Raw genomic sequence first — 22070 nt, 5'->3', positions numbered from 1 at the left:
AATCATATAATTTAACCAATTAACCGTGATTAAGCTAGTGGACTTTTTGGACCTTACAACTCTACCCTCCTTAAAAGAATTTCGTCCTCGAAATTCGACTTACCAAATAGTTCAGGATAGCGTGCTCGCATATCCTGCTCGGTTTCCCAGGTAGCTTCCTCAACCAACTGGTTGCGCCATAAGACTTTCACCATTGCAATCTCTCTGTTTCTCAACCTACGAACTTGTCTTGCTAAGATTTGAACAGGCATCTCCTCGTAGGACAAGTCTGGCGTCTAATCCACTGGCTCATGGCGGATAACATGAGAGGGATTTGCCACATACTTCCTTAGCATGGAGATATGGAAGACATTGTGAAAACCCTCCAAGTTGGGTGGTAGTCCCACTCGGTAAGCTCGAGCCCCAACCTTTTCTAGGATCTCAAAAGGTCCTATATATCTTGGACTCAATTTACCCTTTTTTCCCGAATCTCATAATACCTTTTCATGGTGACACCTTTAAAAATACATGGTCACCTATTTCAAACTACAAATCTCTACGTCGCTGGTCGGCGTAACTTTTCTGTCGACTTTGTGCTGTCAACATTTTGTCTCTAATCTTGGCTATCATATCTACTGTTTGGGTCACTATTTTCGGTCCCAAAACAGCTCTTTCTCCAACTTCGTCCCACTGTAGGGGAGTTCTACACCTTCTCTCATACAACGCCTCATAAAGAGCAATGCCAATAGTTGCTTGATAATTATTGTTGTAAGTAAACTCCACTAAAGGCAATTTTGATTTCCAATTACCTCTAAAGTCGATCATACAAGCTCTCAACATGTCTTCGAGTATTTGGATCACTCTTTCTGACTGACCATCTGTCTGAGGGTGGAAAGTTGTACTGAAAGCTAGCTTCGTTCCCAATCCTCTATGTAAACTTCCCCAAAAGTTTGAAGTGAATTTAGGGTCTCTGTCAGATACTATCCTCGTTGGTACTCCATGCAATCTGATAATTTCTCGAATGTACAGCTCTGCATACTGATTCATCGAGAAGTTATTCCTGACTGGAATAAAGTGAGCTGACTTAGTTAACCTGTCAACTATCACCCAAATCGAGTTCATCCTTCGCGTTGAAACTGGCAATCCTACCACGAAATCCATGGTGACATCTTCCCACTTTCATGTGGGTATTGGCAATGGTTTCAGGAGTCCTGCCGGTCTCTGATGCTCGATCTTCACCTGCTGGCAAGTCAAACATTCATTCACAAATTCAACAACATCCCTCTTCATTCCTGGCCACCAATATAAGGATTGCAGACCCTTATACATTTTCGTACTTCCTGGATGAATGGAATACAGAACAGTATGGGCTTCAGTCATCACTTCAACTCTCAGTGAGACTACTACTCGCACCCACATTCTACCTCGGTGATGAACAATTCCATCTTTGACAGTGTACAATGTACCATCCTTAGCTTCATCTCTGTTCCTCCACAACGTCAATTGTTCATCAGAAGCTTGGCCTGCACGAATTCTCTCAAGCAAACTAGGTACTACTGTTAAGGCTGCTAGAGTGCATACCTCCATTGGTTCGAATACCTCCAACCTCATCCGTTCAATTTCAGCAATCAATTCCTGCTGGACTGTCAATTGGTTCAATGTCACAGACTTGCGACTCAATGCATCTGCTACAACATTAGCCTTACCCGGATGATAGCTAATGTCACAGTCGTAGTCCTTCACCAATTCCAGCCATCGTCTCTGCCTCATATTCAACTCCTTCTGAGTGAAGAAATATTTTAGGCTTTTGTGATCAGTGAAAATCTGATACCTTTCGCCGTACAAGTAGTGTCTCCAAAGCTTCAAAGCAAAAACCATTGCCGCCAATTCAAGATCATGAGTCGGGTAGTTCCTCTCATGAACCTTCAGCTATCGAGATGCATATGCTATTACTTTATTATCATGCATCAAAACAGCTCCTAATCCACTCTTATAAGCATCGATATAAACCACAAAACGACCTGTGCCTTCGGGAATTGCTAGCACTGGCGCTGACATCAGTCTTTATTTCAATTCGGCAAAGCTCTTCTCACATTGATCTGACCACACAAACTTCACACCTTTTCGAGTTAAGGAAGTCAGTGGTAGAGCTATCTTAGAGAAGTCTTGAATAAATCTCCTATAGTAGCCTGCTAAACCCAAGAAACTTCGTATTTCTGTAGCATTCTTCGGAGCAACCCAATTCCAAACCGCTTCCACCTTAGACGGATCGACCTCAATCCCTTTAGCTGAAACTATATGACCCAAAAATGAAATCTGCTCCAGTCAAAATTCACACTTACTGAATTTAGCATACAACTGTTTTTCTTTCAAAATCTGCAATACTGTAGTCAAGTGCTGACGATGTTCCTCCCTACTACGAGAATAGATCAATATGTCATCTATGAAGACTATGACAAACTGATCCAAGAAAGGTTGAAACACCATGTTCATCAAATCCATGAACACAACTGGTGCATTGGTCAACCCAAACGGCATTACCAAGAACTCGTAGTGGCCATAGCGAGTCCTGAATGCTGTCTTCTGCACATCTGCATCTTTTACCTTCAGTTGATGGTAACCTGATCGTAGATCGATTTTTGAGAACACCTCTGCCCCTTGCAATTGGTCGAACAAGTCATCTATTCTGGGCAAGGGATATCTGTTCTTCACTGTAACTCGGTTCAGCTCTCTGTAGTCAATGCACAATTTCATTGACCCATCTTTTTTCTTGACGAACAACACCGGTGCACCCCAAGGCGATACACTCGGTCTGATGAACCCCTTATCTAGCAACTCTTGCAACTGATCCTTTAATTCTTTCATCTCGATCGGTGCCAATCTGTACGGTGCCTTAGAAGCTGGCTTAGTTTCAGGCAACAATTCTATCCCAAATTCGACTTTCCTGACTGGAGGCAATCCCGCAACATCATCGGGAAAGACTTCCGGAAAATCTTTCACTACCTTCACTTCCCCAAGTTTCGGTCGATGTACCTCCAAATCACCAATTAGACTCGCAAGAAATCCTGTGCACCCATTACTCAATAATTGCCAGGCTGTTCCTGCGAAAATCATACCTGGTGCACTCTTCTTAGACGTAGTGTGGAACACCAACGATTTCCCGTTTTGATCTATCACAGAGACAGTTTTCCGTTTGCAGCCAATAATAGCCTCATGCCGAGTCAACCAGTCCATCCCAAGAATTGCATCAAAATCCACCATTTTCAAAATAATAAAATCTGCACACAAAACTAGACTATGCATCTGAACCTTGAAATTTCTTACCACACTACTACTTTTCAGTTCTTCTCCTGAGGGTAACAACACACAAAATTCCGAAATAGATTCATCCGGCAAGACCCTCAATTTCATCATAAAACTAACAGACATAAAAGAGTGCGTAGCTCCTGTATCTATCAATACGAATGCAGGTAAATCAGCAATACGAATCATACTTGAGACAATTGCAGAATCTGGGTCAACCTGATCGTGAGTCATAGCAAACACTCTTCCCTTGACAGGCTCCTTTGACTGCGGGCAGTCTTTGGCAAAATGCTCTGGCCTCTTGCAGAGAAAACAAGTATTGGTCTCAAGTATGCATTGACCGGAGTGTGACTTCCCACACTTTTGACAGATAGGTGCATTCGCCGGCCTTGGAGCATTGGCGTTCGATTGATTCTGTCCCTGAGGTCGCGCCTGATTGGGGTTTTGGCGCTGCTGCTGTTGCGGTCTCCTTTGAGCTGGAGCTTGATACGGCCTCTTCTGACTAGACCCTTGCTGCTCTCTCCCTTGGTAACTAATCCTCTTCGCTTGCGATTCTTTGATAATATCATTCCCGTCTTTTTCTGACAACATATCCTCATCCACTGCTGCTCGGTACGTTTGTGCCCCACTCAATCTGGCATCTCGTCGAATAGTGGCATTTAGTCCCTCTGTGAAATGCTTCAACTCCTCTGCAGCATTGCCCGAAATCATGGGCACAAAGTACCTCCCTCTCTCAAACTTCTTCACATACTCGGCAATGGACATGCTCCCTTGGCGGAGCTCCAGAAATTCTCTAGCAAGTCTAGTCCTGGTGCTGATAGTGAAATATTTTCCATAGAACACATCTTTGAATCCATTCCAAGTCAACGTAGTCATATCCACAGCAGAACGGGCTCCCTGCCACCAAACCCGTGCATCATCACGAAAAATAAAGATGACACACCTCACACGGTCTGCATCAGTGAGCTGCATGTAGTCAAAAATAATCTCCACTGACTGCACCCATTCCTCGGCTACAAGGGGATCAGCCCCTCCTTTGAACTCCCGTGGCCCTAGATCCTTAAACTGTTTAAAGATCGGATTAGTTAATAGCGGCTTATTGTTATTCCGTCCTCTCGCTTGTGCTTGGATTAACTGTTGAATTTGTTCCCCTTGGGCTCTACTCTGCTCTTGCAACAGAGTCGCCAACCCAGCCAAAAACTGGTTGTTCTGATTGTCCTCATTATTCGGATTCCTACGGTTAGCCATGATCCTGATGTCCATACAGTCCACATGCTTAATTACGTTATTTAAACATAACATCCTACTCAATATGCATACACTATAAATCAAAAATATTATCATGCATCTTAAACAATCCATAACATAAAACTTACAGACATGAAGACGAAGCATAGGGTTGTGGCGAGAATGCATGTGTGCGACAAACCCAGAGCGAATTGCTCTGATACCAAGCTGTAACGTCCCAATTTCACAATCGAAACGTTACTCAAACATACATACTTAAATTTGGTAAAAATAAAAATTTTGCGGAAGCATCATTTTTTTTATTAAAGGGAGCATATAGAAATTTCACATAATAAAATAGTATCTAAAAATCTTTGCCAAACATGGCCAACAACTAAAGAAAATTAAATTTGTTTGCCTCTCATCAATAAAAAAAATAAAACAAATGTTTTTAAAACATCTCCCAAGCTAAAGCGTTCACACTCATGCATTGTCCGTTGGACCGATCCCGGCCTCTTCTTCATGCTCGGTCATATAATCATCAATTTAAGCATCCACATCATCGTTACCTGCACCATTCAAGTATAGTGACTCGAAAGACTCAGCAAGAACAGACAGAAAAAGGATTTTATACTTTAAAAGAAAAACATTAACTTAAACTTTCATGCAATAAACATAACTTTGATGTAGCCATAACATAAAATATTTGAGGTGATGAAGTATGAGTAGTGTGGTAACCGTCATAACGAGCCATTCATGGTTTCATGTTGATCAACAAACATATGGCATTACGCCCGTAAACTTTCATTCTTTGGATAGCCGCTTCGGCGCTCATCCCGAAGTGCATACCCCATATAACCATCTCGTGAGCCATGTTTGCATAGCCGCTCCGGAGCTCATCCCGAAGTACATACCCCATATAATCACCACAAGACGCATAATTCATCAAAATATTTTTCATGTATCATATCATTCATCTTATCAAATCATATCATATCATTTTCATAAACCTCGTAACATGCTCATAAAATTTCTCGTGATGCTACATGTTTAAATTCCTTCAAAACATTTCATGAGAAAATCACATAATCATGCAATACATAACTTGACCGTTCCACGTGAGGCATTCCGTCTGTTTCGAACCCTGAAAACTTTAACATTCTTCATGAACATTCTTAAAAATAATTAAAATACCTTCAAATATCAAAATCATGATTTTTATGACTCAAAAACTCGTAAAATGGGGTGGGAAGTTCGAGCCAGCGGCGTGGCCGCGCTACCCCTGTAGGGCGGGCGCGCCGTCTCGGCGCTGCAACCGGCACAGCTGCGCGCACAACCAGCGCGAGCGTGCCGCCCACTCGCAAAAGTGCGGGCGCTCGGCATGGGCGCGCCTCCTGTGTGCAGACCTGCGCGACTCAGGCGCAGGCGCGCTGCTTGGCAGCGCGGGCGCACCATCACGACTCCTTTTTTAAAAAAACTGATCTTTTCTGCACTTTTTCAAAACCACATTGCTTAGGGACGATTTTCCATTAAAAATACCATTCAACAACATCAAAATTTCAAAATAACTTGTACCAATACATCAAACATTCAAAGATTTTGAGTCAAAAATCTTCATAACTACTTTTACCCAGAAATCTGATATAATGCATTCAAATCTTTCAAAACTCAATAAACATGAACCGAACACATCAGGAATACTTCACGTATCACAATCAAGCAACATACTCATAAAATTTTCAAGAAACATGCATAGATCATCAATCAAACACCTAGGGTTTTACCTAAAAAAAATACATATATTCTTGAATGAGTTTAAAAATAGTAAAAACTTGCCTGAATCGTCTGATTGAGATTAACCTGGACGGCGGAACGATCTAGCCTTGAGAAGTCGAAGAACCCTAGCTTTGATGCAGCGTTCGAGTGAGAGAGATTTGAAAGAAAAGAGAGCGTTCAAAAATGAGAGTTCAGAAGAAAAGAAATCTGAACGCTTATTTCTTTTGTGACTAATGGGCTCCAACACGGCCCATTAGTTACATTTAAAATTCTTTAAAATTTGTATTCTCCCAATAAAATACACTGCATACCTTTAAACTTAATTAAAAAATATATTTTCTTACTCGCTTCAAGGCTAAACTCGTTCCTGCGATCCAAGATTAATTCCAACATGTAATCTTTAAAATCATACATATTGCATAAAATTTCATGCATTTAATTTAATCACATAATTAAACATAGCAATTAAACATTCTAAATAACATGAATTAAATCATATAATTTAACCAATTAACCGTGATTAAGCTAGTGGACTTTTTGGACCTTACATACACACACAATATATTATGTAAATCTATATTTCATATAATATACATGTATATTTATAAATATTATTATTATTATATTAAAGTGTTTAATTATTATTAAATATAAAGCAGGTCCACATTGGACCCGCCGAGTTTTGATGCGGGGGCGAGGCGGGTCTAAAATTGAGACAAGCGGGTTCGGGTCCGAGTTTTTATTCAGTGTTCTAAAAGGCCTCGCCTAGCACTGTCCCATTTTCTTCCTAGGCAACTCCCAGGGGCATTGCCATATTAATCGCCCGCCTAGGCAGGTCAGGAGCCGCCTAAGCGGGTCGAGTGCCGCCTAGGCAAATTCAAATGGGCCTAGGCGGATACAAATGGGTCTAATCCACCTAGGCCCTAATTATCCATCCCTTGTGAGTAAAAAACATTAGTAGCTTTGGTGTATATATATACTCAAGATTCCCTTTTTTTTCTTTCTCAAAAGCAATGTGGGACAACCATTTTGTCAACTCTTTTCTCAATTCATTATTTTACCTTTATTATAATATATAATATTTTTTATTTATATGCAGATTGGATTTAGGAGTTTTTATTAAATTTAATGTTAAATAAAAAACTAATTTCAAAAATAATGTGTTTAAAATTGTATATTACAAATACCGCAAAACTCTGTCAGAGACAACAGACGCTTGAATATTATATTCAAGCATCTGCTATCTCAGAGGACAATGCCATATGGGCAGGTCCGCTGTCAGAGACAGAGGACGCTGCCTATGTGGCAATTTATTATTATTATAAATTTTTTTATTTTATTTTTTAATTAATTATATAATTAATAAATATTTTTATAAACTTATAATTTATTTATTATTAACTTGTAATTTTGTTTATCAAATTTTTAAATTTTAATTTAAAATTTTGATTTTATTGTCCATCTAAAAAATTATTAAGGAGACGAAAATAAATAAGTAAATTGATTAAATGATTTTTTATTAGTTATATTTATAAAAATGTTGTTAACCTAAATAAAAATATTTTATAAAAATTCAACACTTACCATATTAATATCATTTTTTAAAATTTAAACACATAATAAAAAGTCTCGTTTATATATAATTAAAATGTGAAAGTTTAATTGTAAAAATTTAAAGTATACTTAGTATAAATAAATAAATATTTGTTAACAAAAATCAAAATTTTACAAAATAAATATTAATGATGACAATATGTTTTTAATATACAATTTTTTCAAACATAAAATATTTTCCGAATGAACTCATCTAGGTTTGTTAATATAATTGAAATACTATCATAAATCCAAACAAATTAAAATAAGTCAACAACAACTGATTTAACAACTTTGTAATTAAAAAATAAAATTTATAATAAATATAAAAATAATAAAAATATATTTTTATTTATGTTAACCAATATTTTTATAAGTATAACTGATAAAAAAATTTCATTTACTGACTTTAATTTTTTATTTTTGTCTCTTTAATAATTTTTTAAATGGACATCAAAATCGAAATTTAAAATTAAAATTAATCACTTTTGAGATAAAAAAAATTCCACAAAAATTTTTTTATAAACTTATAATTTATTTATTTTAAATGTGGAATTTTGTTTCTCAAAATTGATTAATTTAATTTTAAATTTCGATTTTGATATCCATTTAAAAAATTATTAAAGAGACGAAAATAAAAAAGTATAGTCATTAAATGAAATTTTTTTGATCAGTTATATTTATAAAAATATTGGTTAACATAAATAAAAATATCTTTTTCGAATTTTAATTATATATAAATGAGACTTTTATTATGTGTTTAAATTTTAAAAAATAATATTAATATATTAAATGTAGAATTTTTATAAAATATTTTTATTGAGGTTAACAATATTTTTATAAATATAACTGATAAAAAAATCATTTAATCAATTTACTTTTTTATTTCAGTCTCTTTAATAATTTTTTAGAACAAAAAATTCGAAATTTTATTAAAATTTAAAAAATTTGAGAAACAAAATTACAATTTAATAATAAATAAATTATAAGTTTATAAAAAAATTTATTAATTATATAATTAATTAAAAAAATAAAATAAAATAAAAATTATAATAATAATAATAAATTGCCACATAGGCAGCGTCCTCCGTTTCTGGCAATGGATGCTGCCTATGTGGCATGGTAGAATATAACAAAGTTTTGTTGTATTTATGATATATAATTTTAAACACATTATTTTTGAAATTAGATTTTTATTTTACATTAAATTTAATAAAAACCCTTGGATTTAGATATATTTCTTTTTAAATTTATTATTATAATAATTTTATTATTACAATTTTATAAGAATTTCATACAAAATATAAGATATAAAATTATATTTTTTTAATAAAACTTATGAATATCTCAAAATATTTATTATTTAAGCTTAAAAAAAACCGCCTAGTCCCCGCCTAGGCGGCTAGGCGCTAGGCGCTAGGTCACCGTCCGCCTACCGTTTAGCGTTTTTTAGAACATTGGTTTTATTTACTTTATTTGGACATAATAAATTTTCGATTCTTCAAATTATTATTTATGGGAAATATATTAAATAAGTTAAGTTAAGCATCATTTAATGATTCAAAATTTTATGTTTTTTTTCCAATGGTTTCGAACCAAATCTCAATATATACGAAATTTTTTTAAAGATATTCTCCCGCCGAACGCCGCTAGGAATGTGATTTAGTTTTCTTGGACTTTTATTTCGAAGATTATGTATAATTTCGATTTTAGGTTTTAAAATTTGGGGATTTTGTGTGTATTTCAGTGTGTGTGCATGTATATTTGTGTGTATCAGTGTGTGCGTGTGTATTTCAATGTGTGTTCGTGTGAAAAACATTTATTTTTATATAAGAAATTGATTTAAATAAATAAAAAACACAAATTTTTAAAAAATATATATTTAAAAATAGCTAACCGTAGCAAAATATTGCTATAGTTTATAAAAAACCGTAGCAATTATTTACTATGATTTTTTAAAACCGTAGCATTTTATTGCTGCGGTAAAACCGTTGAAAAAACATTCATAAAATGCAACGATTTTTGAAAAATCGAAGCCATGTGTTCCAATCCATTATATGACGCTTTCGAAAACCGTTGACAAAAGCATCACAAATCCACATTTGCGACGTAATTTGCTACGGAAAAATCGTTTCAATTTTTTTTTTTTTTTGGTAGTGTTAATAGTTATTGGAAATATACCCTTATTCAATCAACAGCATCTTAATCTCAATTTGAATCAATAGACCAACAATCTTATTTTATTGGAGGTCATAACAGATGTTTGCGATTTCGTTACCTTCGTTCTAACTCAATTTTTATTCTCTTAAGTCTTAAGCATTTCTCTATTTCTTATGTAGTAAAATTTTAGTGTTTGGATCGTTGATTTGTTATGTTAATTTTCATTAATATACGAGATACTCACATTATCTAACGATGTTGAGATATCAAGATAATAATTAACTTGAAGTTTTGAAATAGATATGTAACTCGAATGCAAGATTTAGAATAAGACTTATTTTTCAATTTCATATATAAGTAGGAATTGTGTAGTTTTTTTAATTGATCTGACACCCTTTAGAAAGTCAAGATTTTATTTAATTTTAAATTAGAAGTAACAGTGTATTTAGGTATCCGATGCATCAAATTCAAATGGACTCATGAAACGTCCATAAACCATGGAATGCAACTAAAATCATGTTTCTAATTGTTTAATTTGACCCCCAAAACAATGTGTTTCTAAACTTATTTATTTATTATTATTATTATTCTTCCAAATTCAACTTTCATAACCCCACAAAAAATATCAGTATCTTGACAAATTATATTGATTATTTTAAAATACATTCATACTAACACAATTACAATACTGATGTAAATTATTATTTTTTATAGCATAAATATTTATTTTCTCACTCAAAAATTAGAATGAACCACACACGTTCACTAATCTAATCCAATAAAACTCTAAAAATAAATTTCAAAATTCAAATATATAATACTATTTCCAAAATAAATCGAGTATTATGTAAATGACTCACAAAGGCAACCGTTACACTATCCCTCATTTTTCAATTGCCTTTCGGCAACGGTCATATTCGATAGGAAAATATGACCGTTGTATCTCTCTGTGTATATATTATATATATATCCTCCACTCTCTCCTGAAGTCATCGCAAGAAATCCTCTCCACGAGCAATTTTCACAGTCTTTCAGCAATCGAAAATCACAGAATTCTCCACTTTCTTCAAACAAATTCGAAATGGGTTTTTCGATCACCGGAAGTTCCGCCGCCGATGAATCTTCTCACCCGCGCACGCACAAAGTCTTCCTCCTAAGCAACTACATCCTCCTCGGCGCCGCCTCGAGCTGCATATTCCTGACCCTCTCCCTCCGCCTGATCCCCTCCTTCTGCGGCTTCCTCTTAATCCTCCTCCACATCATAACCATAGCCGGCGCCATCTTCGGCTGCGCCGCCGCCTCCCGGGACTCCATCTCGGGAGCAAAGAAGTTCTACGGCGCGCACATGGTGGCCACGGTGCTGACGGCCATCTTCCAAGGCTCGGTGTCCGTTCTCATCTTCACACGGCCGTCGGATTTCTTGAGATATCTCAAGACTTACGTCAGAGAAGAGGACGGCGAGATGATCCTGAAGCTCGCCGGAGGATTGTGCATTTCGATCTTCTGCCTCGAGTGGGTGGTGCTGACACTGGCCTTCTTCTTGAGCTACTATGCTTACATGGAGAGGGGAAATCATGGAAATTCATACGCCATGAGAAGTGGTAAGGTTCAGAATGAAGAGGATATCAAGAATTGGCCGTGGCCATTTCAGGTCTAAAAGAGTGGTGTGGGGATTTATTGAAGTTGTTTGTATTTAAATTTATTTATATAATATAATATAATGTGTGATGTATTCTATAAGCGATGGAGGGTTATCGCTGTAATGCATTTATGATTTGATTCATTTATTTAATGGGAAGATTATTTATTAACTTCTTCAATCTTTTACCACTCACTGAAGAAACTCTTCCGATAGATAAATTATCCATGTTTAGTTTGTGGAAGCAAACTTTTTGACTTGAAAATCTCCCAAGAATGGCGCCTAGGTTTATTATGGAAACAAAGATAAAAGAATTGTTTATTTTGCTAGTTTTAAACCAGAAGTTTCAAGCATATAATGATTAACTTAGGAACATCCCTATCTAGCACATTCTTTGCCATTTCGTTATAAATACCATAAAAAAACATCCCATCTGCCAAAACTAGCAAAAGATGAAGCACTACTAGCTACAGTTTCATGTGAGTGAGCAGCCATCGTCTGGTCGAACAAGGGCCGGAGCTGGTTTTTGAGATGGTGGTGGAGAGGTCTCATTCAAGTTCAGAGTCTTTATAGATGGAGGCAGACATCTTTTTGAGAAGAATGCAGCAATGCTTGGTTTCTTCTCACGGCTCTTTTCTGTAACGACATGGAAAAAAATTTGTTCGAAACGAGTAGAAAATAAATTGTACAGAGCTAATATGATGGAAGTGTACTCGTTATTTCATACCTGCTGGTGCTATTGAGAGGCCAAGTTTGCTCAAAATATCTTTCTTCACCTGAATCACATGAAATACGCAACTTAACATCATCCCTCATAGAACAATAATTGGAGTATGATTAAACTTATCACCACTCCAGTGTCATATAACTCATTTAAGTTCTTCCACACCAACAGATAACGAAAATTAAAGACCACCAAAATTCACCAACAGGATGTTGAGTCCTAAATTCTTTTTTTTACCTGCCAACGGTTATCAGAGAACTCTGCTATCTCTCGCACTTTATTCCGTAATTGTGACTTTGTTGCTGTGGGAAACTTCATGTGCAGTGACTCCACTATCTTTCCAATACTATGTGGGCATGACTGAATGATGAGAATCTGTAAATTTTAATTCAGAAACAATGTAAATGCATATATCGTGACATTTCAAATGCACAACGGAAGTTGTAAGCTTGGATAAGTCAATTACATCAAGGATGTTGCGTACTTAAATAAAAAAGCATACAAATCAGGCTAGATATAACTTACGATCTGAGGCAAGTCCGCGTCTTGCAAAGCTACACCTGTTCCAAGAGTTGTGACACTGGTTTTGCTAGAGGATTTTTCCAGATCCTCGGCCACCGCTTCGCTCTCATTAGTTATATCAACACTAGGGAGTCCAGGAATCGGGCGAACAGAAAGGGTTTGCAAGCACATTCTTTCAAGCTTCTCTACACCACTAAGCTCTTCATCTGAGAATAAAACTGTCTTTTCATGCATAAGATTTAATATGATCAATGGCTGGTTTTTCTTCAGTGCATGCTCAGTCAAATTATTCAGATACTTCTGCTGATGAAGCATGGTAACAAATTCTTCAGACTGAACTGGTTGTTCAGAACTAGGCACATTCCTCACTTCCTCGTAGTATTCGTCAGATTCCATTTCATCATCCTGCATTCCCTATGTGCGGACAAGGAAATAATCTATAGTTAACAAATTTATGTATCCATAAACTGAAGATATGATTTGAACTTCTACACCAGCTTCTCTACGACACTGATATAATCTGCAATGATGCTTCATAATATCACAACTACACAGAAACACGGGTTCTCGAGTTTGCTGCACTTACATGAACTTGTATATAAAAGCATTCAGGAGAGATATACCAGAGAAATTCCTCGGGGTAATTTCTTATGTTCGAGTTACATGAGACTCATGATGTGTATTAGTACTATTAAAAATACTGGTGAAATTCTCGTCATGAAATGTCACATGAAGTACCTCATTTGCTGAGAGATATCCATCAGGAACAAAAAAACCATCTTCACTCTCATCATCATCATCACCCTTTACTTGTCTTTCCAGGGTTTCATCTTCATCATCCTTGTCACAATCTGATAGGCTTTCACCAGGTTCATCCTGTGCAATCAAACTTTCAGCTCTGCACAACTTTATGAGAATAACCATATCATAGTAGGGATAGAATACCTCTTCCCACTCCTCGTCACTGTCAATCTCATAGTCTATATCTGGATCCTTTGCAAAAGGTGTACATGCTCCAACAATTTGACTGAGAAACAGGAGAATGGCATTTATCAATTTGAATATGTTTTAAGTGCAATGCCTTTGATGTTATACTATCACATGAAAGTCAAATAATACTTCAAAGGCAACAAAGATGCAGAAACTAATGAAATGCTTGAACAAAATTAGATTTTTAAAAAAAAACAGAGGATGAAGTTTAAGTAGTATGAATCCCAATTCATTCTACCGACTGTCATGCCAAAACTTTGATAGTAGAGTATAGCAGGTACAACAATCAGTCTCGACCTGGTCAAGTCACTTAGCATTTTATCCAAAACCAATTATAAAAACAATGAAGCCTATCAAAGACATGAATGATAGTTGGGTCCGGGCCCAAGAAAATTCTTTCACCACAATTGGACCTAGGAACAGGGAAATTTCATAATCAGAAACAAAAATCATTGGCCCTGATTCCACATACATAGTTTAATGTCTCAGACAAGATGAAAAAGGATGGTGATACATGACAAAGAAAGAATCCAGTTTACCATTAGAATTCACAAATTGAAATATCTTGCACTAAACACTTTTAACAATCGGAAGTATCCTCCAAACTGTTCATTAAAGGTTGCAAAGTCACTAGCAGATGTCACAAGTCAAGAAAAAATTCTTACATCAACTATAAAATAGTGTGCAGGATAATATTCAACAACATAGCTCACCTTTTCCTAGGCCAAACACCATAAAAAGCAGGCCTATGACTTTTATCAAACTGCAACAACTTTATAGTTCGAATCTGCTTCTGACCAATAGGGCTATCTGTATTCGTTTGAGACAATCCTCCAGAAACATTGGAGTCGTCCCATTCATCAACCAACTTTTCTACGTTGTCCTCGTCACAAGTCAATTCTTTGCTTGTAGTAAGCTTGAGTTCTTTGACCACTTGTGTCTTGGGTTTCTGGCGGATGCCCCAATGGACCTTCCTGTTTGAAATGGTTGAGCGTCCAATGAGGCGCCAAGAATTCAAATGCGATCTGAAACAGTTACATAATTATTAGACTTTAAGAAAATGAGAGGGTTGTTCTACAGGATATCCACATGAAAAAAGGAATCCAATGAGCCCTACTTCCATATATCTTCTTCCTCGATTCCACCATTTAGGGATAAAACAGAGTCCATTGCAAGAGTAGCTGATTGAGACTTTTTCTCTATCATGTTTAAGGATGACTTAGATGTGGTTGTATTGCTTGTAGAACTGTCATTTTGAGAAGTTGAACAAGTTTTGTTCCGTTTGAGGAAACGTTCCATCAGTGATGCTTGTTTCTGGACTGAGAGTTGCTTTTTCACATCAGCTTCTTCCCTTTCCTTGCGTTTCTTACTTTTCTCTTCTTCCTCTTGTTGCTTTTTTAAATATTTCAGCATATCAGATTCTTCTTTTTCACGTCGTCTCTCCTCCTTTTCAGCCTCGTCATGCAACCGCTTCAGCTCCTTTTCCTGCCAGGACGTGTAGGTTACAAATAACATTAATGAAACAGACACTCCAAATATAAATTGGATACATAAGAAAGGAATTAATTTAACTCTAAAAACCACACAAATAGAAGATCCCCCTTCACATTTTTAAATATGCACATCTTATCTTAATATTTAAAAGATGTTATATGTACTGACAAGTGTTTCTTTTGTCATTACAATGAAATGCACATAGTACTTCAAACAAAAGAATGTAAAGTGATCCAATTCAAACAAGATTAATACAACAAAAATGAGAGTTGTGATGAAAGCATACACTTTGCAACTTTTCCTTCTGAAGCTTGAGCTCCATCTTCTTGCTTTCTTTCTCCATTTCCTTTTTGCTTCTCTCCATTTGCTTGATTAACAATTTTTCTTGGCTTTCCGTTTTCTTCCTCTCTTTCTCCATTTCTTTTTTGCTTCTCTCCATTTGCTTGATTAACAGTTTTTCTTCTCTATTGGTTTCCTTTTCAGCCCTTTACATTAAAATACTGATTAAGCTTATGGTTTGTAAGATCATACCGAAAACCATACCTGGAATACATACATTTCACATCCAGTTTTCTGTGACATATTCTCCAGTAATGACAGAATATCTGCCTCGTTTAACACTTTAGTAAGCCTTTCCGAAGCTTTCAATAACTCCTGCAGATGGTCCTGATGAACTTCTGGCTTTTCCAGAGCACTTATCATAGCTGAGAAATACAAAATTATTTAGTAAACAGCAACATGAGCAAATATCTATGGAACCTACAAAGATGAATCATAATGTATGGCAAAATAAAATTGTTTGACCAAAACATGACCAACTATAATATGGCAATGAAATTAAATCCAACTAAAGAATGGAGAAATTTCCAAGAAAGGAGTTTGTGCTACTAAGTTGACACAGAACATGAGGCTATACAAGAATCCTGGTCACTAAATGACTAAATGACCTTTGTACTGTGTAGTGAATAACTCAGATCATTTCGAATTGCTGAACCCTTAACGTATGTCCCCAACTTATCACTTTGTTTATGACTGAATAGATTTATCATTATCATGATATGCCATTGATTTTTCTTCAAGAAACCAGGTGCACGACATTTTCAACTCAAAGTTCAGTAGGTCCTGCCGCTTTCTATGAGATACAATTAAAAGTATGAACAGTCTTGCAATTATTCTAAGCAAAATAAATGCACTTAGCAGGAGCAGTTTAGAATTTATTATTTATTAGGTTCACAATTATACACATGCACGCACACACCCTTTTCATTACTTGTGAAAATTCTGTTAATTTGTCTGATTTCAAAAGGAAAATCACAGGCACACGAACGTGTGAGAGATGATTAATATAGTCATATAGCTCAACGCTGAAACATACAAATATGGTTATAATTTGGCATTAAAGGAATTACCCAAAACAGCTGTAATCCTCTCCTGTATCTTTTTCCGGCAAGTGCGGCTAACTTTCAGAGACAAGCGTGCCAATTTAGGCATCAGTTTTAAATCTCTTGTCTACGACATAAAAAAACAGTATTCAGTAAATAACACTAGTCCAGAGACATGGAAGAACAAGAGCTAGATAATGAAGTGCAATAAGAAAGTATGCCATCAGAAAAAAGCTTAGCTCTCACTAATGCTTTAATAAATATACAGAAACCTTAATGAAATGGAAGTCAATAATGGCTTCAACTTAAGGAGAGCCACATTTTACCGTAAATATAGATGTTAAGGTGAGAAAAATCTGAATCCAACTGCAAATAAAAACAACTGATGCGTACACCTAGACTTGTACAGAAAGATAAAGATCACATGATACAATATTTATTAATTCATTATAAACCTAGAAGATCAATACATTCAAAGCGCCAACAATACTAGAATCAAATCAAGAAAAAACGTGAATGGTTATGATTTAACAGAAGCGAAACTAAGAAAATGAACACATGCCATTCAATTTCAATATGATTCAAAAAAGTTTCCGTGCATCAATAAACCATGAATTCTCTAAACAACCCATCAAAAATTCAAACAAACATAACTTAACAAATTCTTTAATACAAATCCAGTATGCTATTGCTAACACAGCATCAGATGAAGTGAATTCGCTGAAATTTGTACCTCCCAACACCAGAGAGCACAATCAGCCTCATTCTCCAAGACATCCGCATCTGCATCCATGACTCCATAACATAATCTCTGCCCAATTAAAAGCACAATACTCTTCACACTGGCCTTCGTAACACCGTCAGCATTTCCAATTTTTTCAGTAACTTTATTTAAAACCTCATCCACGAGCTTGGACAAAGGAAGATCGCTCTCTTCCAGCGCACATGCAATCACACCATTCAACGAAGCAGGAGAACTCCCAAATTTCTCCACATTTTCCAGCAAATCCACCTTTTTTTCGAGGAATATATTTTTACCGAATCTAACCAGACTGTTGATTTCCTCTCGCAGGGCGTTGATCTTTGCCTGCTTTTCCTCCGGGTTTTCTAGACAAGAAAGTGGAGCCACCCTCTTCCTCTTCAAAACCACCTTCTTCTGATCGGAAACGTCGATTTTCGTCTTTCCCGAATTCGAGCCGTCGATGACCACAGGTGAACCCTCCTCCATTGTTGCATGCAATCACTGAAATAAACGAAACCCACTTCACAAAACAGCCCGAAACGATGAAATGGTTCGAAAAATGGAGACTTTCAGGAGAACCAAATGGAATAAACTCGCCGCCAATTTGCTGATATCTGGAAATAAAATGGCGAATTATGGGTGAAAATTGAAACGAAATGACGGGAAGAACAAAACCCTCTTGTTTCTTGTCCTGCCCCTTTTCGTGCGCCGATTCAAATATTTTGTTAATCGCAATATATTTTTATGAAATATTAATCCCGCCAGATGGAGTTAAAAAAATGGCTCCAATCGTGGCAAATTTTGAGAATTGGCGCTTAAAATTGGATACATTTGTCCGCCACTCTGCCAAGTGGCTCTAATTTTATTCTAAAAGCCCACTGAATTCGAATGGATTCAACGAGTTTTTTTTTTAAGAGGTGGATTGGAGCTCCACCGCGAGATATGGCAGCGAAATGGGTTTGGCCATGGCAATAAAATTTTGGACTTGGACTCGATTTTAGACCCTCGCCGTATTCCAAAGCCCAGTTGATTCAATCTGAGTTGGACTCGGAAATTCATTATATTGAAAGTATTTTTTATTCTAGTAAATTACAATTAAAAAAATTGTTCGAAAATTAATAAATTCATCACATTTGCATCCAAATCATAACCATTTAATTATAATATTGTTACTTACAGCTAGAATTTTGAAATTTATTATTATTATTAGTATATATATATATATATCAAGGTGATCTATTAAATTTTTTACCCGTCTAGGACTCATTTCTAGACATGTTGATCTAGTTTAGACCTACCTCAAAAGGATGGGTTTAATACAGAGCGGGATTTAAGACAGTATTCTAAAAGACATCGTCTATGTGGTGGACGATCACCTATCACCCTGATTTTTATGAAGACGCCGTAACATATTTATATATATGTGTGTGTGTGCGCGCATGTATGTATGATTAAAATGTATTAAGAAATAGTATATGTCAATTATATTTTTCAAAGATGTCGAAAATAAATAAAAATTAAAAGGAAAGACGAGAAAGAAAATAGTGGATGTGCTAACATGGATGAATTATTGATTGTGGAGATAAAAATATTTAAACTAATGTTAAAATGTATGAAACCTTCGCGAAGAAAAGCTTGCATCGGATTAAGACTAATAACGTATCATGAATTTTGAATTTAAATCCAATACAAATGAAGTTGGAGGACTATGAGAATGAACAAATAGATTAATTAGATTGCACATGTTAAAAACAACCGTCTATGTGATGCCTAGTCTGCTATATATTTAGACATAAGTTGACAGATGTATTTTCTAACGCACAGCGTTTTTTCGAACCCTAGTTTAAACTTAGTACATTGACATCCTATCTATTGCAAGATGTTTAACTATAATCGATTCACAAGTTTTTCAATAAATTTAACTTTGATTTTACCAAATTATGTGTCGAATTCGAACTTAATTTGTTTTGTTGGACAAGTGATTATTATTGAATAATGTATTAAAAAATGATTTAAATTTGATGACAATATGTGTGCCCAATGTGGTTTTAATTTGTTTTATTTATTAGATAACCTCGTTTTTTAGTATATTGAATAGTATATTATAATTTTGAGTAAATCTGTTATGAAATTGCCTCACGGAGTGAAATGAGTCGATCTTGTTTATATTTACAATAAAAAATAATATGTTTTTACCGATAATATTAATAAGAGATTTGTATCAAGTAATTGACTCATTAAACCATCTCATAAAAATTTTGTGTTTACAATTTTATAGGTCTATATAAGTATATATTTGTTTTTATTTGTTGTGCTTCAATTGTCAGTCATGTTATTTTCTACTTTTAATGTGCACCAATTTGTTCATGTAATGCATTATGCATACACATGCAAATCTATGTGCTCTATATTTTTTTTGTAAATATATAATTGTACTCGAGTTATTTTTCGTAACCGAATTTTTATGATTCATTTTTCATTTTTCGGTGCTTTATCATTAAAAAAAAGCCTCAGGGAGAGAATATTTGATTGATTTTGGGAAGTACAAATAATATAAGAGTGTTAATTAATAAATGGTGCGTATACATTTGACTTTGGAAAAAGTCTCGCGTTGGTTATTCAAAGTTCGGTTGAAAAGTGAAAACGATAACACGAATCGAACCGAAAATTTGGGTTCTTTGGCTTCGATTTTTTAGTTTATATAAAAAAAATTTATTAGTCGATCGATTCGGATTTCCTTTTGTAAAATTTCGCATTTTCCATTTGGTCGTCGGATTTTTTTAACCCAAAAAAAATTGAATTACTGAATTTTTTTATTTTATTTTTCTTTTTTATTTTTATTATAGTATACATCAAATCAAACAATTCGGTTTTCATTTTGTACAATTTTGTATTTTCCGTTTGGTCACCGGATTTTTTTTAAACCAAAAAATGGAATTACTGAATTTTGTTTTATTTTGTTTTTGTTTTTGTTTTTAGTTTTAGTATAAATCAAATCATACATATTTTAAGTAAACGGACTTATGGTATATGATGATGTCGATTTTTTCCTCCGAGTTCGGTCTGGTAGAGCGGATCTTCAAATCTTCAATAAACTGGGTCGGGTCGGGCACAACGGAGCTCTGCACAGACAGAAGCTAAATTAAGGGGCGCCGAAGGTGTTTCGGCGTGACCCCTCCGATGCCTAAGTCAGTGCTCGAAAGTAAGAGAGCTTGACTAAAAGTAAGAACAAGAGAATATGCGTGCGTGAGTGTGTGAATAAGAAGTGAATAGAAGAGATGAATGACTAAATCATGAACCATACCTGTATTTATAGGGGCTTGGAGGGGTAGGTTACCTTGTCAAGGTAGAACATGTGTTAGAGTAGGACTCTAATTGATGAGTCTGAAATCATATCAAATCTTGGATTCATAAGATATTGTCCTTATCTGTTGCAGATTTTCATGTGTCCGAGAGTATTGGAAGGTTCTAGATATTGGGCCCTTCCTGGGCTCAGGTCGGGCTCCAACCATACCAGCTAGGGCTCAAGCCCATGAATTTATAATCATGAGCACATTCCCTAACAGGGCCATCCCAGACTGGGCTTTTCATAAATAAGACTAGATGGGCCTTACAATATATTTCTAAAATTATGGATTATTGGGTTTGGGTCGGATTAGATCCGTATATTTTTTAGGAACATCAATAGTACCTCCCCCTGCTGGTCTAAAAGAAGTATGAATTTTAGACCATGTAGTCATCTGACCAGACCTGCCCCATGTATTATGCTCGTGATGTAATATACCACAATGTGCTTTCCGCGAACGGTCCGGATCTCGATCCTCGTCATGTGTTTTCTCTGGGCGGTTGAGATCTCGCGACGGTATGATTTCCCAAAAGATTCCCTAAACGACGTGGCTCACCCCGTACCGCTGATCGGGGCTATCATCTAACGGTCCACATCGATTTACTCCCACTATAAATAGGACTGTAAAAAACTTCATTTTTCACTTTTACATCGTGAGCATTACTCTGTCAAAATTCCGAGAGCTCTCCCGACCCGAGTTGCTATTTTCGTATCCTTTCTGCCCGGTCAGTTATCACGCTTCTCCTTTATACTTCCCGACCAACTGCCTTATTCCGTAATTTTCTTTATTAAATATATTAAATTAATATGTCTTCTCCGGACGAGAATACCGTCCGGGAGATAGTTGCCTTTATCGAGTCATCTCCTCCCCTCGAAACACTTGAGCATGCTGCTTCTTCAGAGTCAGATGCCGACCCAAGTCCAACTGAGACTCGGGAAGCTAAAATGCGTAGGCTTCATTCCCTTAGGACCGACGAGGCTCAACTAAGGTCGAAAGGCAAGCATTGGTTTCAAGTCTTAGCCTCACACCTTAGCCCGGACATGGGCCCAGTCATTAGAGCCAGATCGGGGATGCCCGATACATATGACTTATTACTTACCCGTCGTCGTGATAGGGCTAACAAACCCCCTGAAGGATACTTAAGTTTTAGTTTGGATCATATAAAAATGGGCCTCAGATTCCCCATCACGAA

General features: G+C 35.9%; 3 protein-coding genes across 4 annotated transcripts; 1 reads left to right on the top strand and 2 right to left on the bottom strand.

The window, feature by feature from the left end:
* Positions 1–1075: 1075 nt before the first annotated feature.
* LOC140860915 (uncharacterized) lies at positions 1076–4530 on the bottom strand. The gene is made up of 5 exons (XM_073263914.1): positions 2759–4530; positions 2521–2665; positions 2100–2295; positions 1317–1622; positions 1076–1218 (listed from the first exon to the last, which is right to left on the bottom strand). The coding sequence occupies exons 1-5, from the start codon at positions 4528–4530 to the stop codon at positions 1076–1078; spliced, it is 2562 nt and encodes an 853-aa protein (XP_073120015.1).
* A 6526-nt stretch (positions 4531–11056) lies between these two features.
* Positions 11057–11841, top strand: LOC140867385 (uncharacterized). The gene has a single exon (XM_073272459.1). It carries the CDS (start codon positions 11120–11122, stop codon positions 11693–11695), a length of 576 nt encoding a protein of 191 aa, XP_073128560.1. The 5' UTR covers positions 11057–11119; the 3' UTR covers positions 11696–11841.
* Positions 11842–12058: 217 nt separating this feature from the next.
* On the bottom strand, positions 12059–18236 carry LOC140865035 (chromatin assembly factor 1 subunit FAS1). Of its 2 annotated transcripts, none has more exons than XM_073269528.1 (12): positions 17523–18236; positions 16817–16916; positions 15964–16111; positions 15694–15892; positions 15031–15398; positions 14627–14938; positions 13869–13950; positions 13662–13799; positions 12927–13337; positions 12639–12776; positions 12405–12453; positions 12059–12313 (listed from the first exon to the last, which is right to left on the bottom strand). In XM_073269528.1, the coding sequence occupies exons 1-12, from the start codon at positions 18015–18017 to the stop codon at positions 12153–12155; spliced, it is 2601 nt and encodes an 866-aa protein (XP_073125629.1). In that variant the 5' UTR covers positions 18018–18236; the 3' UTR covers positions 12059–12152. The 2 variants fall into 2 exon arrangements, with proteins under 2 accessions (XP_073125629.1, XP_073125630.1); XM_073269529.1 differs by having other exon boundaries at positions 15106–15398.
* Between the last annotated feature and the right edge of the window lie 3834 nt (positions 18237–22070).

This window comes from Henckelia pumila, chromosome 4 (assembly GCF_033568475.1).
Source record: "Henckelia pumila isolate YLH828 chromosome 4, ASM3356847v2, whole genome shotgun sequence".
In the NCBI taxonomy this organism is placed as follows: Eukaryota; Viridiplantae; Streptophyta; class Magnoliopsida; order Lamiales; family Gesneriaceae; genus Henckelia; species Henckelia pumila.
Note: the sequence above shows the minus strand (reverse complement) of the source record. Positions and strands in the feature narration are given on the sequence as shown.

Coding starts and splice junctions, on each gene's coding strand:
- LOC140860915 (XM_073263914.1), bottom strand. CDS start 4,530: ATGGCTAACCGTAGGAATCCGAATAATGAGGACAATCAGAACAACCAG. Junction 2,296..2,520: donor ATGGCCACTACGAGTTCTTG/GTAATGCCGTTT, acceptor TGACTGGAGCAG/ATTTCATTTTTGGGTCATAT. Junction 1,623..2,099: donor GACTTCCTTAACTCGAAAAG/GTGTGAAGTTTG, acceptor ACCAATTGACAG/TCCAGCAGGAATTGATTGCT.
- LOC140867385 (XM_073272459.1), top strand. CDS start 11,120: ATGGGTTTTTCGATCACCGGAAGTTCCGCCGCCGATGAATCTTCTCAC.
- LOC140865035 (XM_073269528.1), bottom strand. CDS start 18,017: ATGGAGGAGGGTTCACCTGTGGTCATCGACGGCTCGAATTCGGGAAAG. Junction 12,777..12,926: donor ACGCGGACTTGCCTCAGATC/GTAAGTTATATC, acceptor TAAAATTTACAG/ATTCTCATCATTCAGTCATG. Junction 12,314..12,404: donor CCTCTCAATAGCACCAGCAG/GTATGAAATAAC, acceptor ATGTCGTTACAG/AAAAGAGCCGTGAGAAGAAA.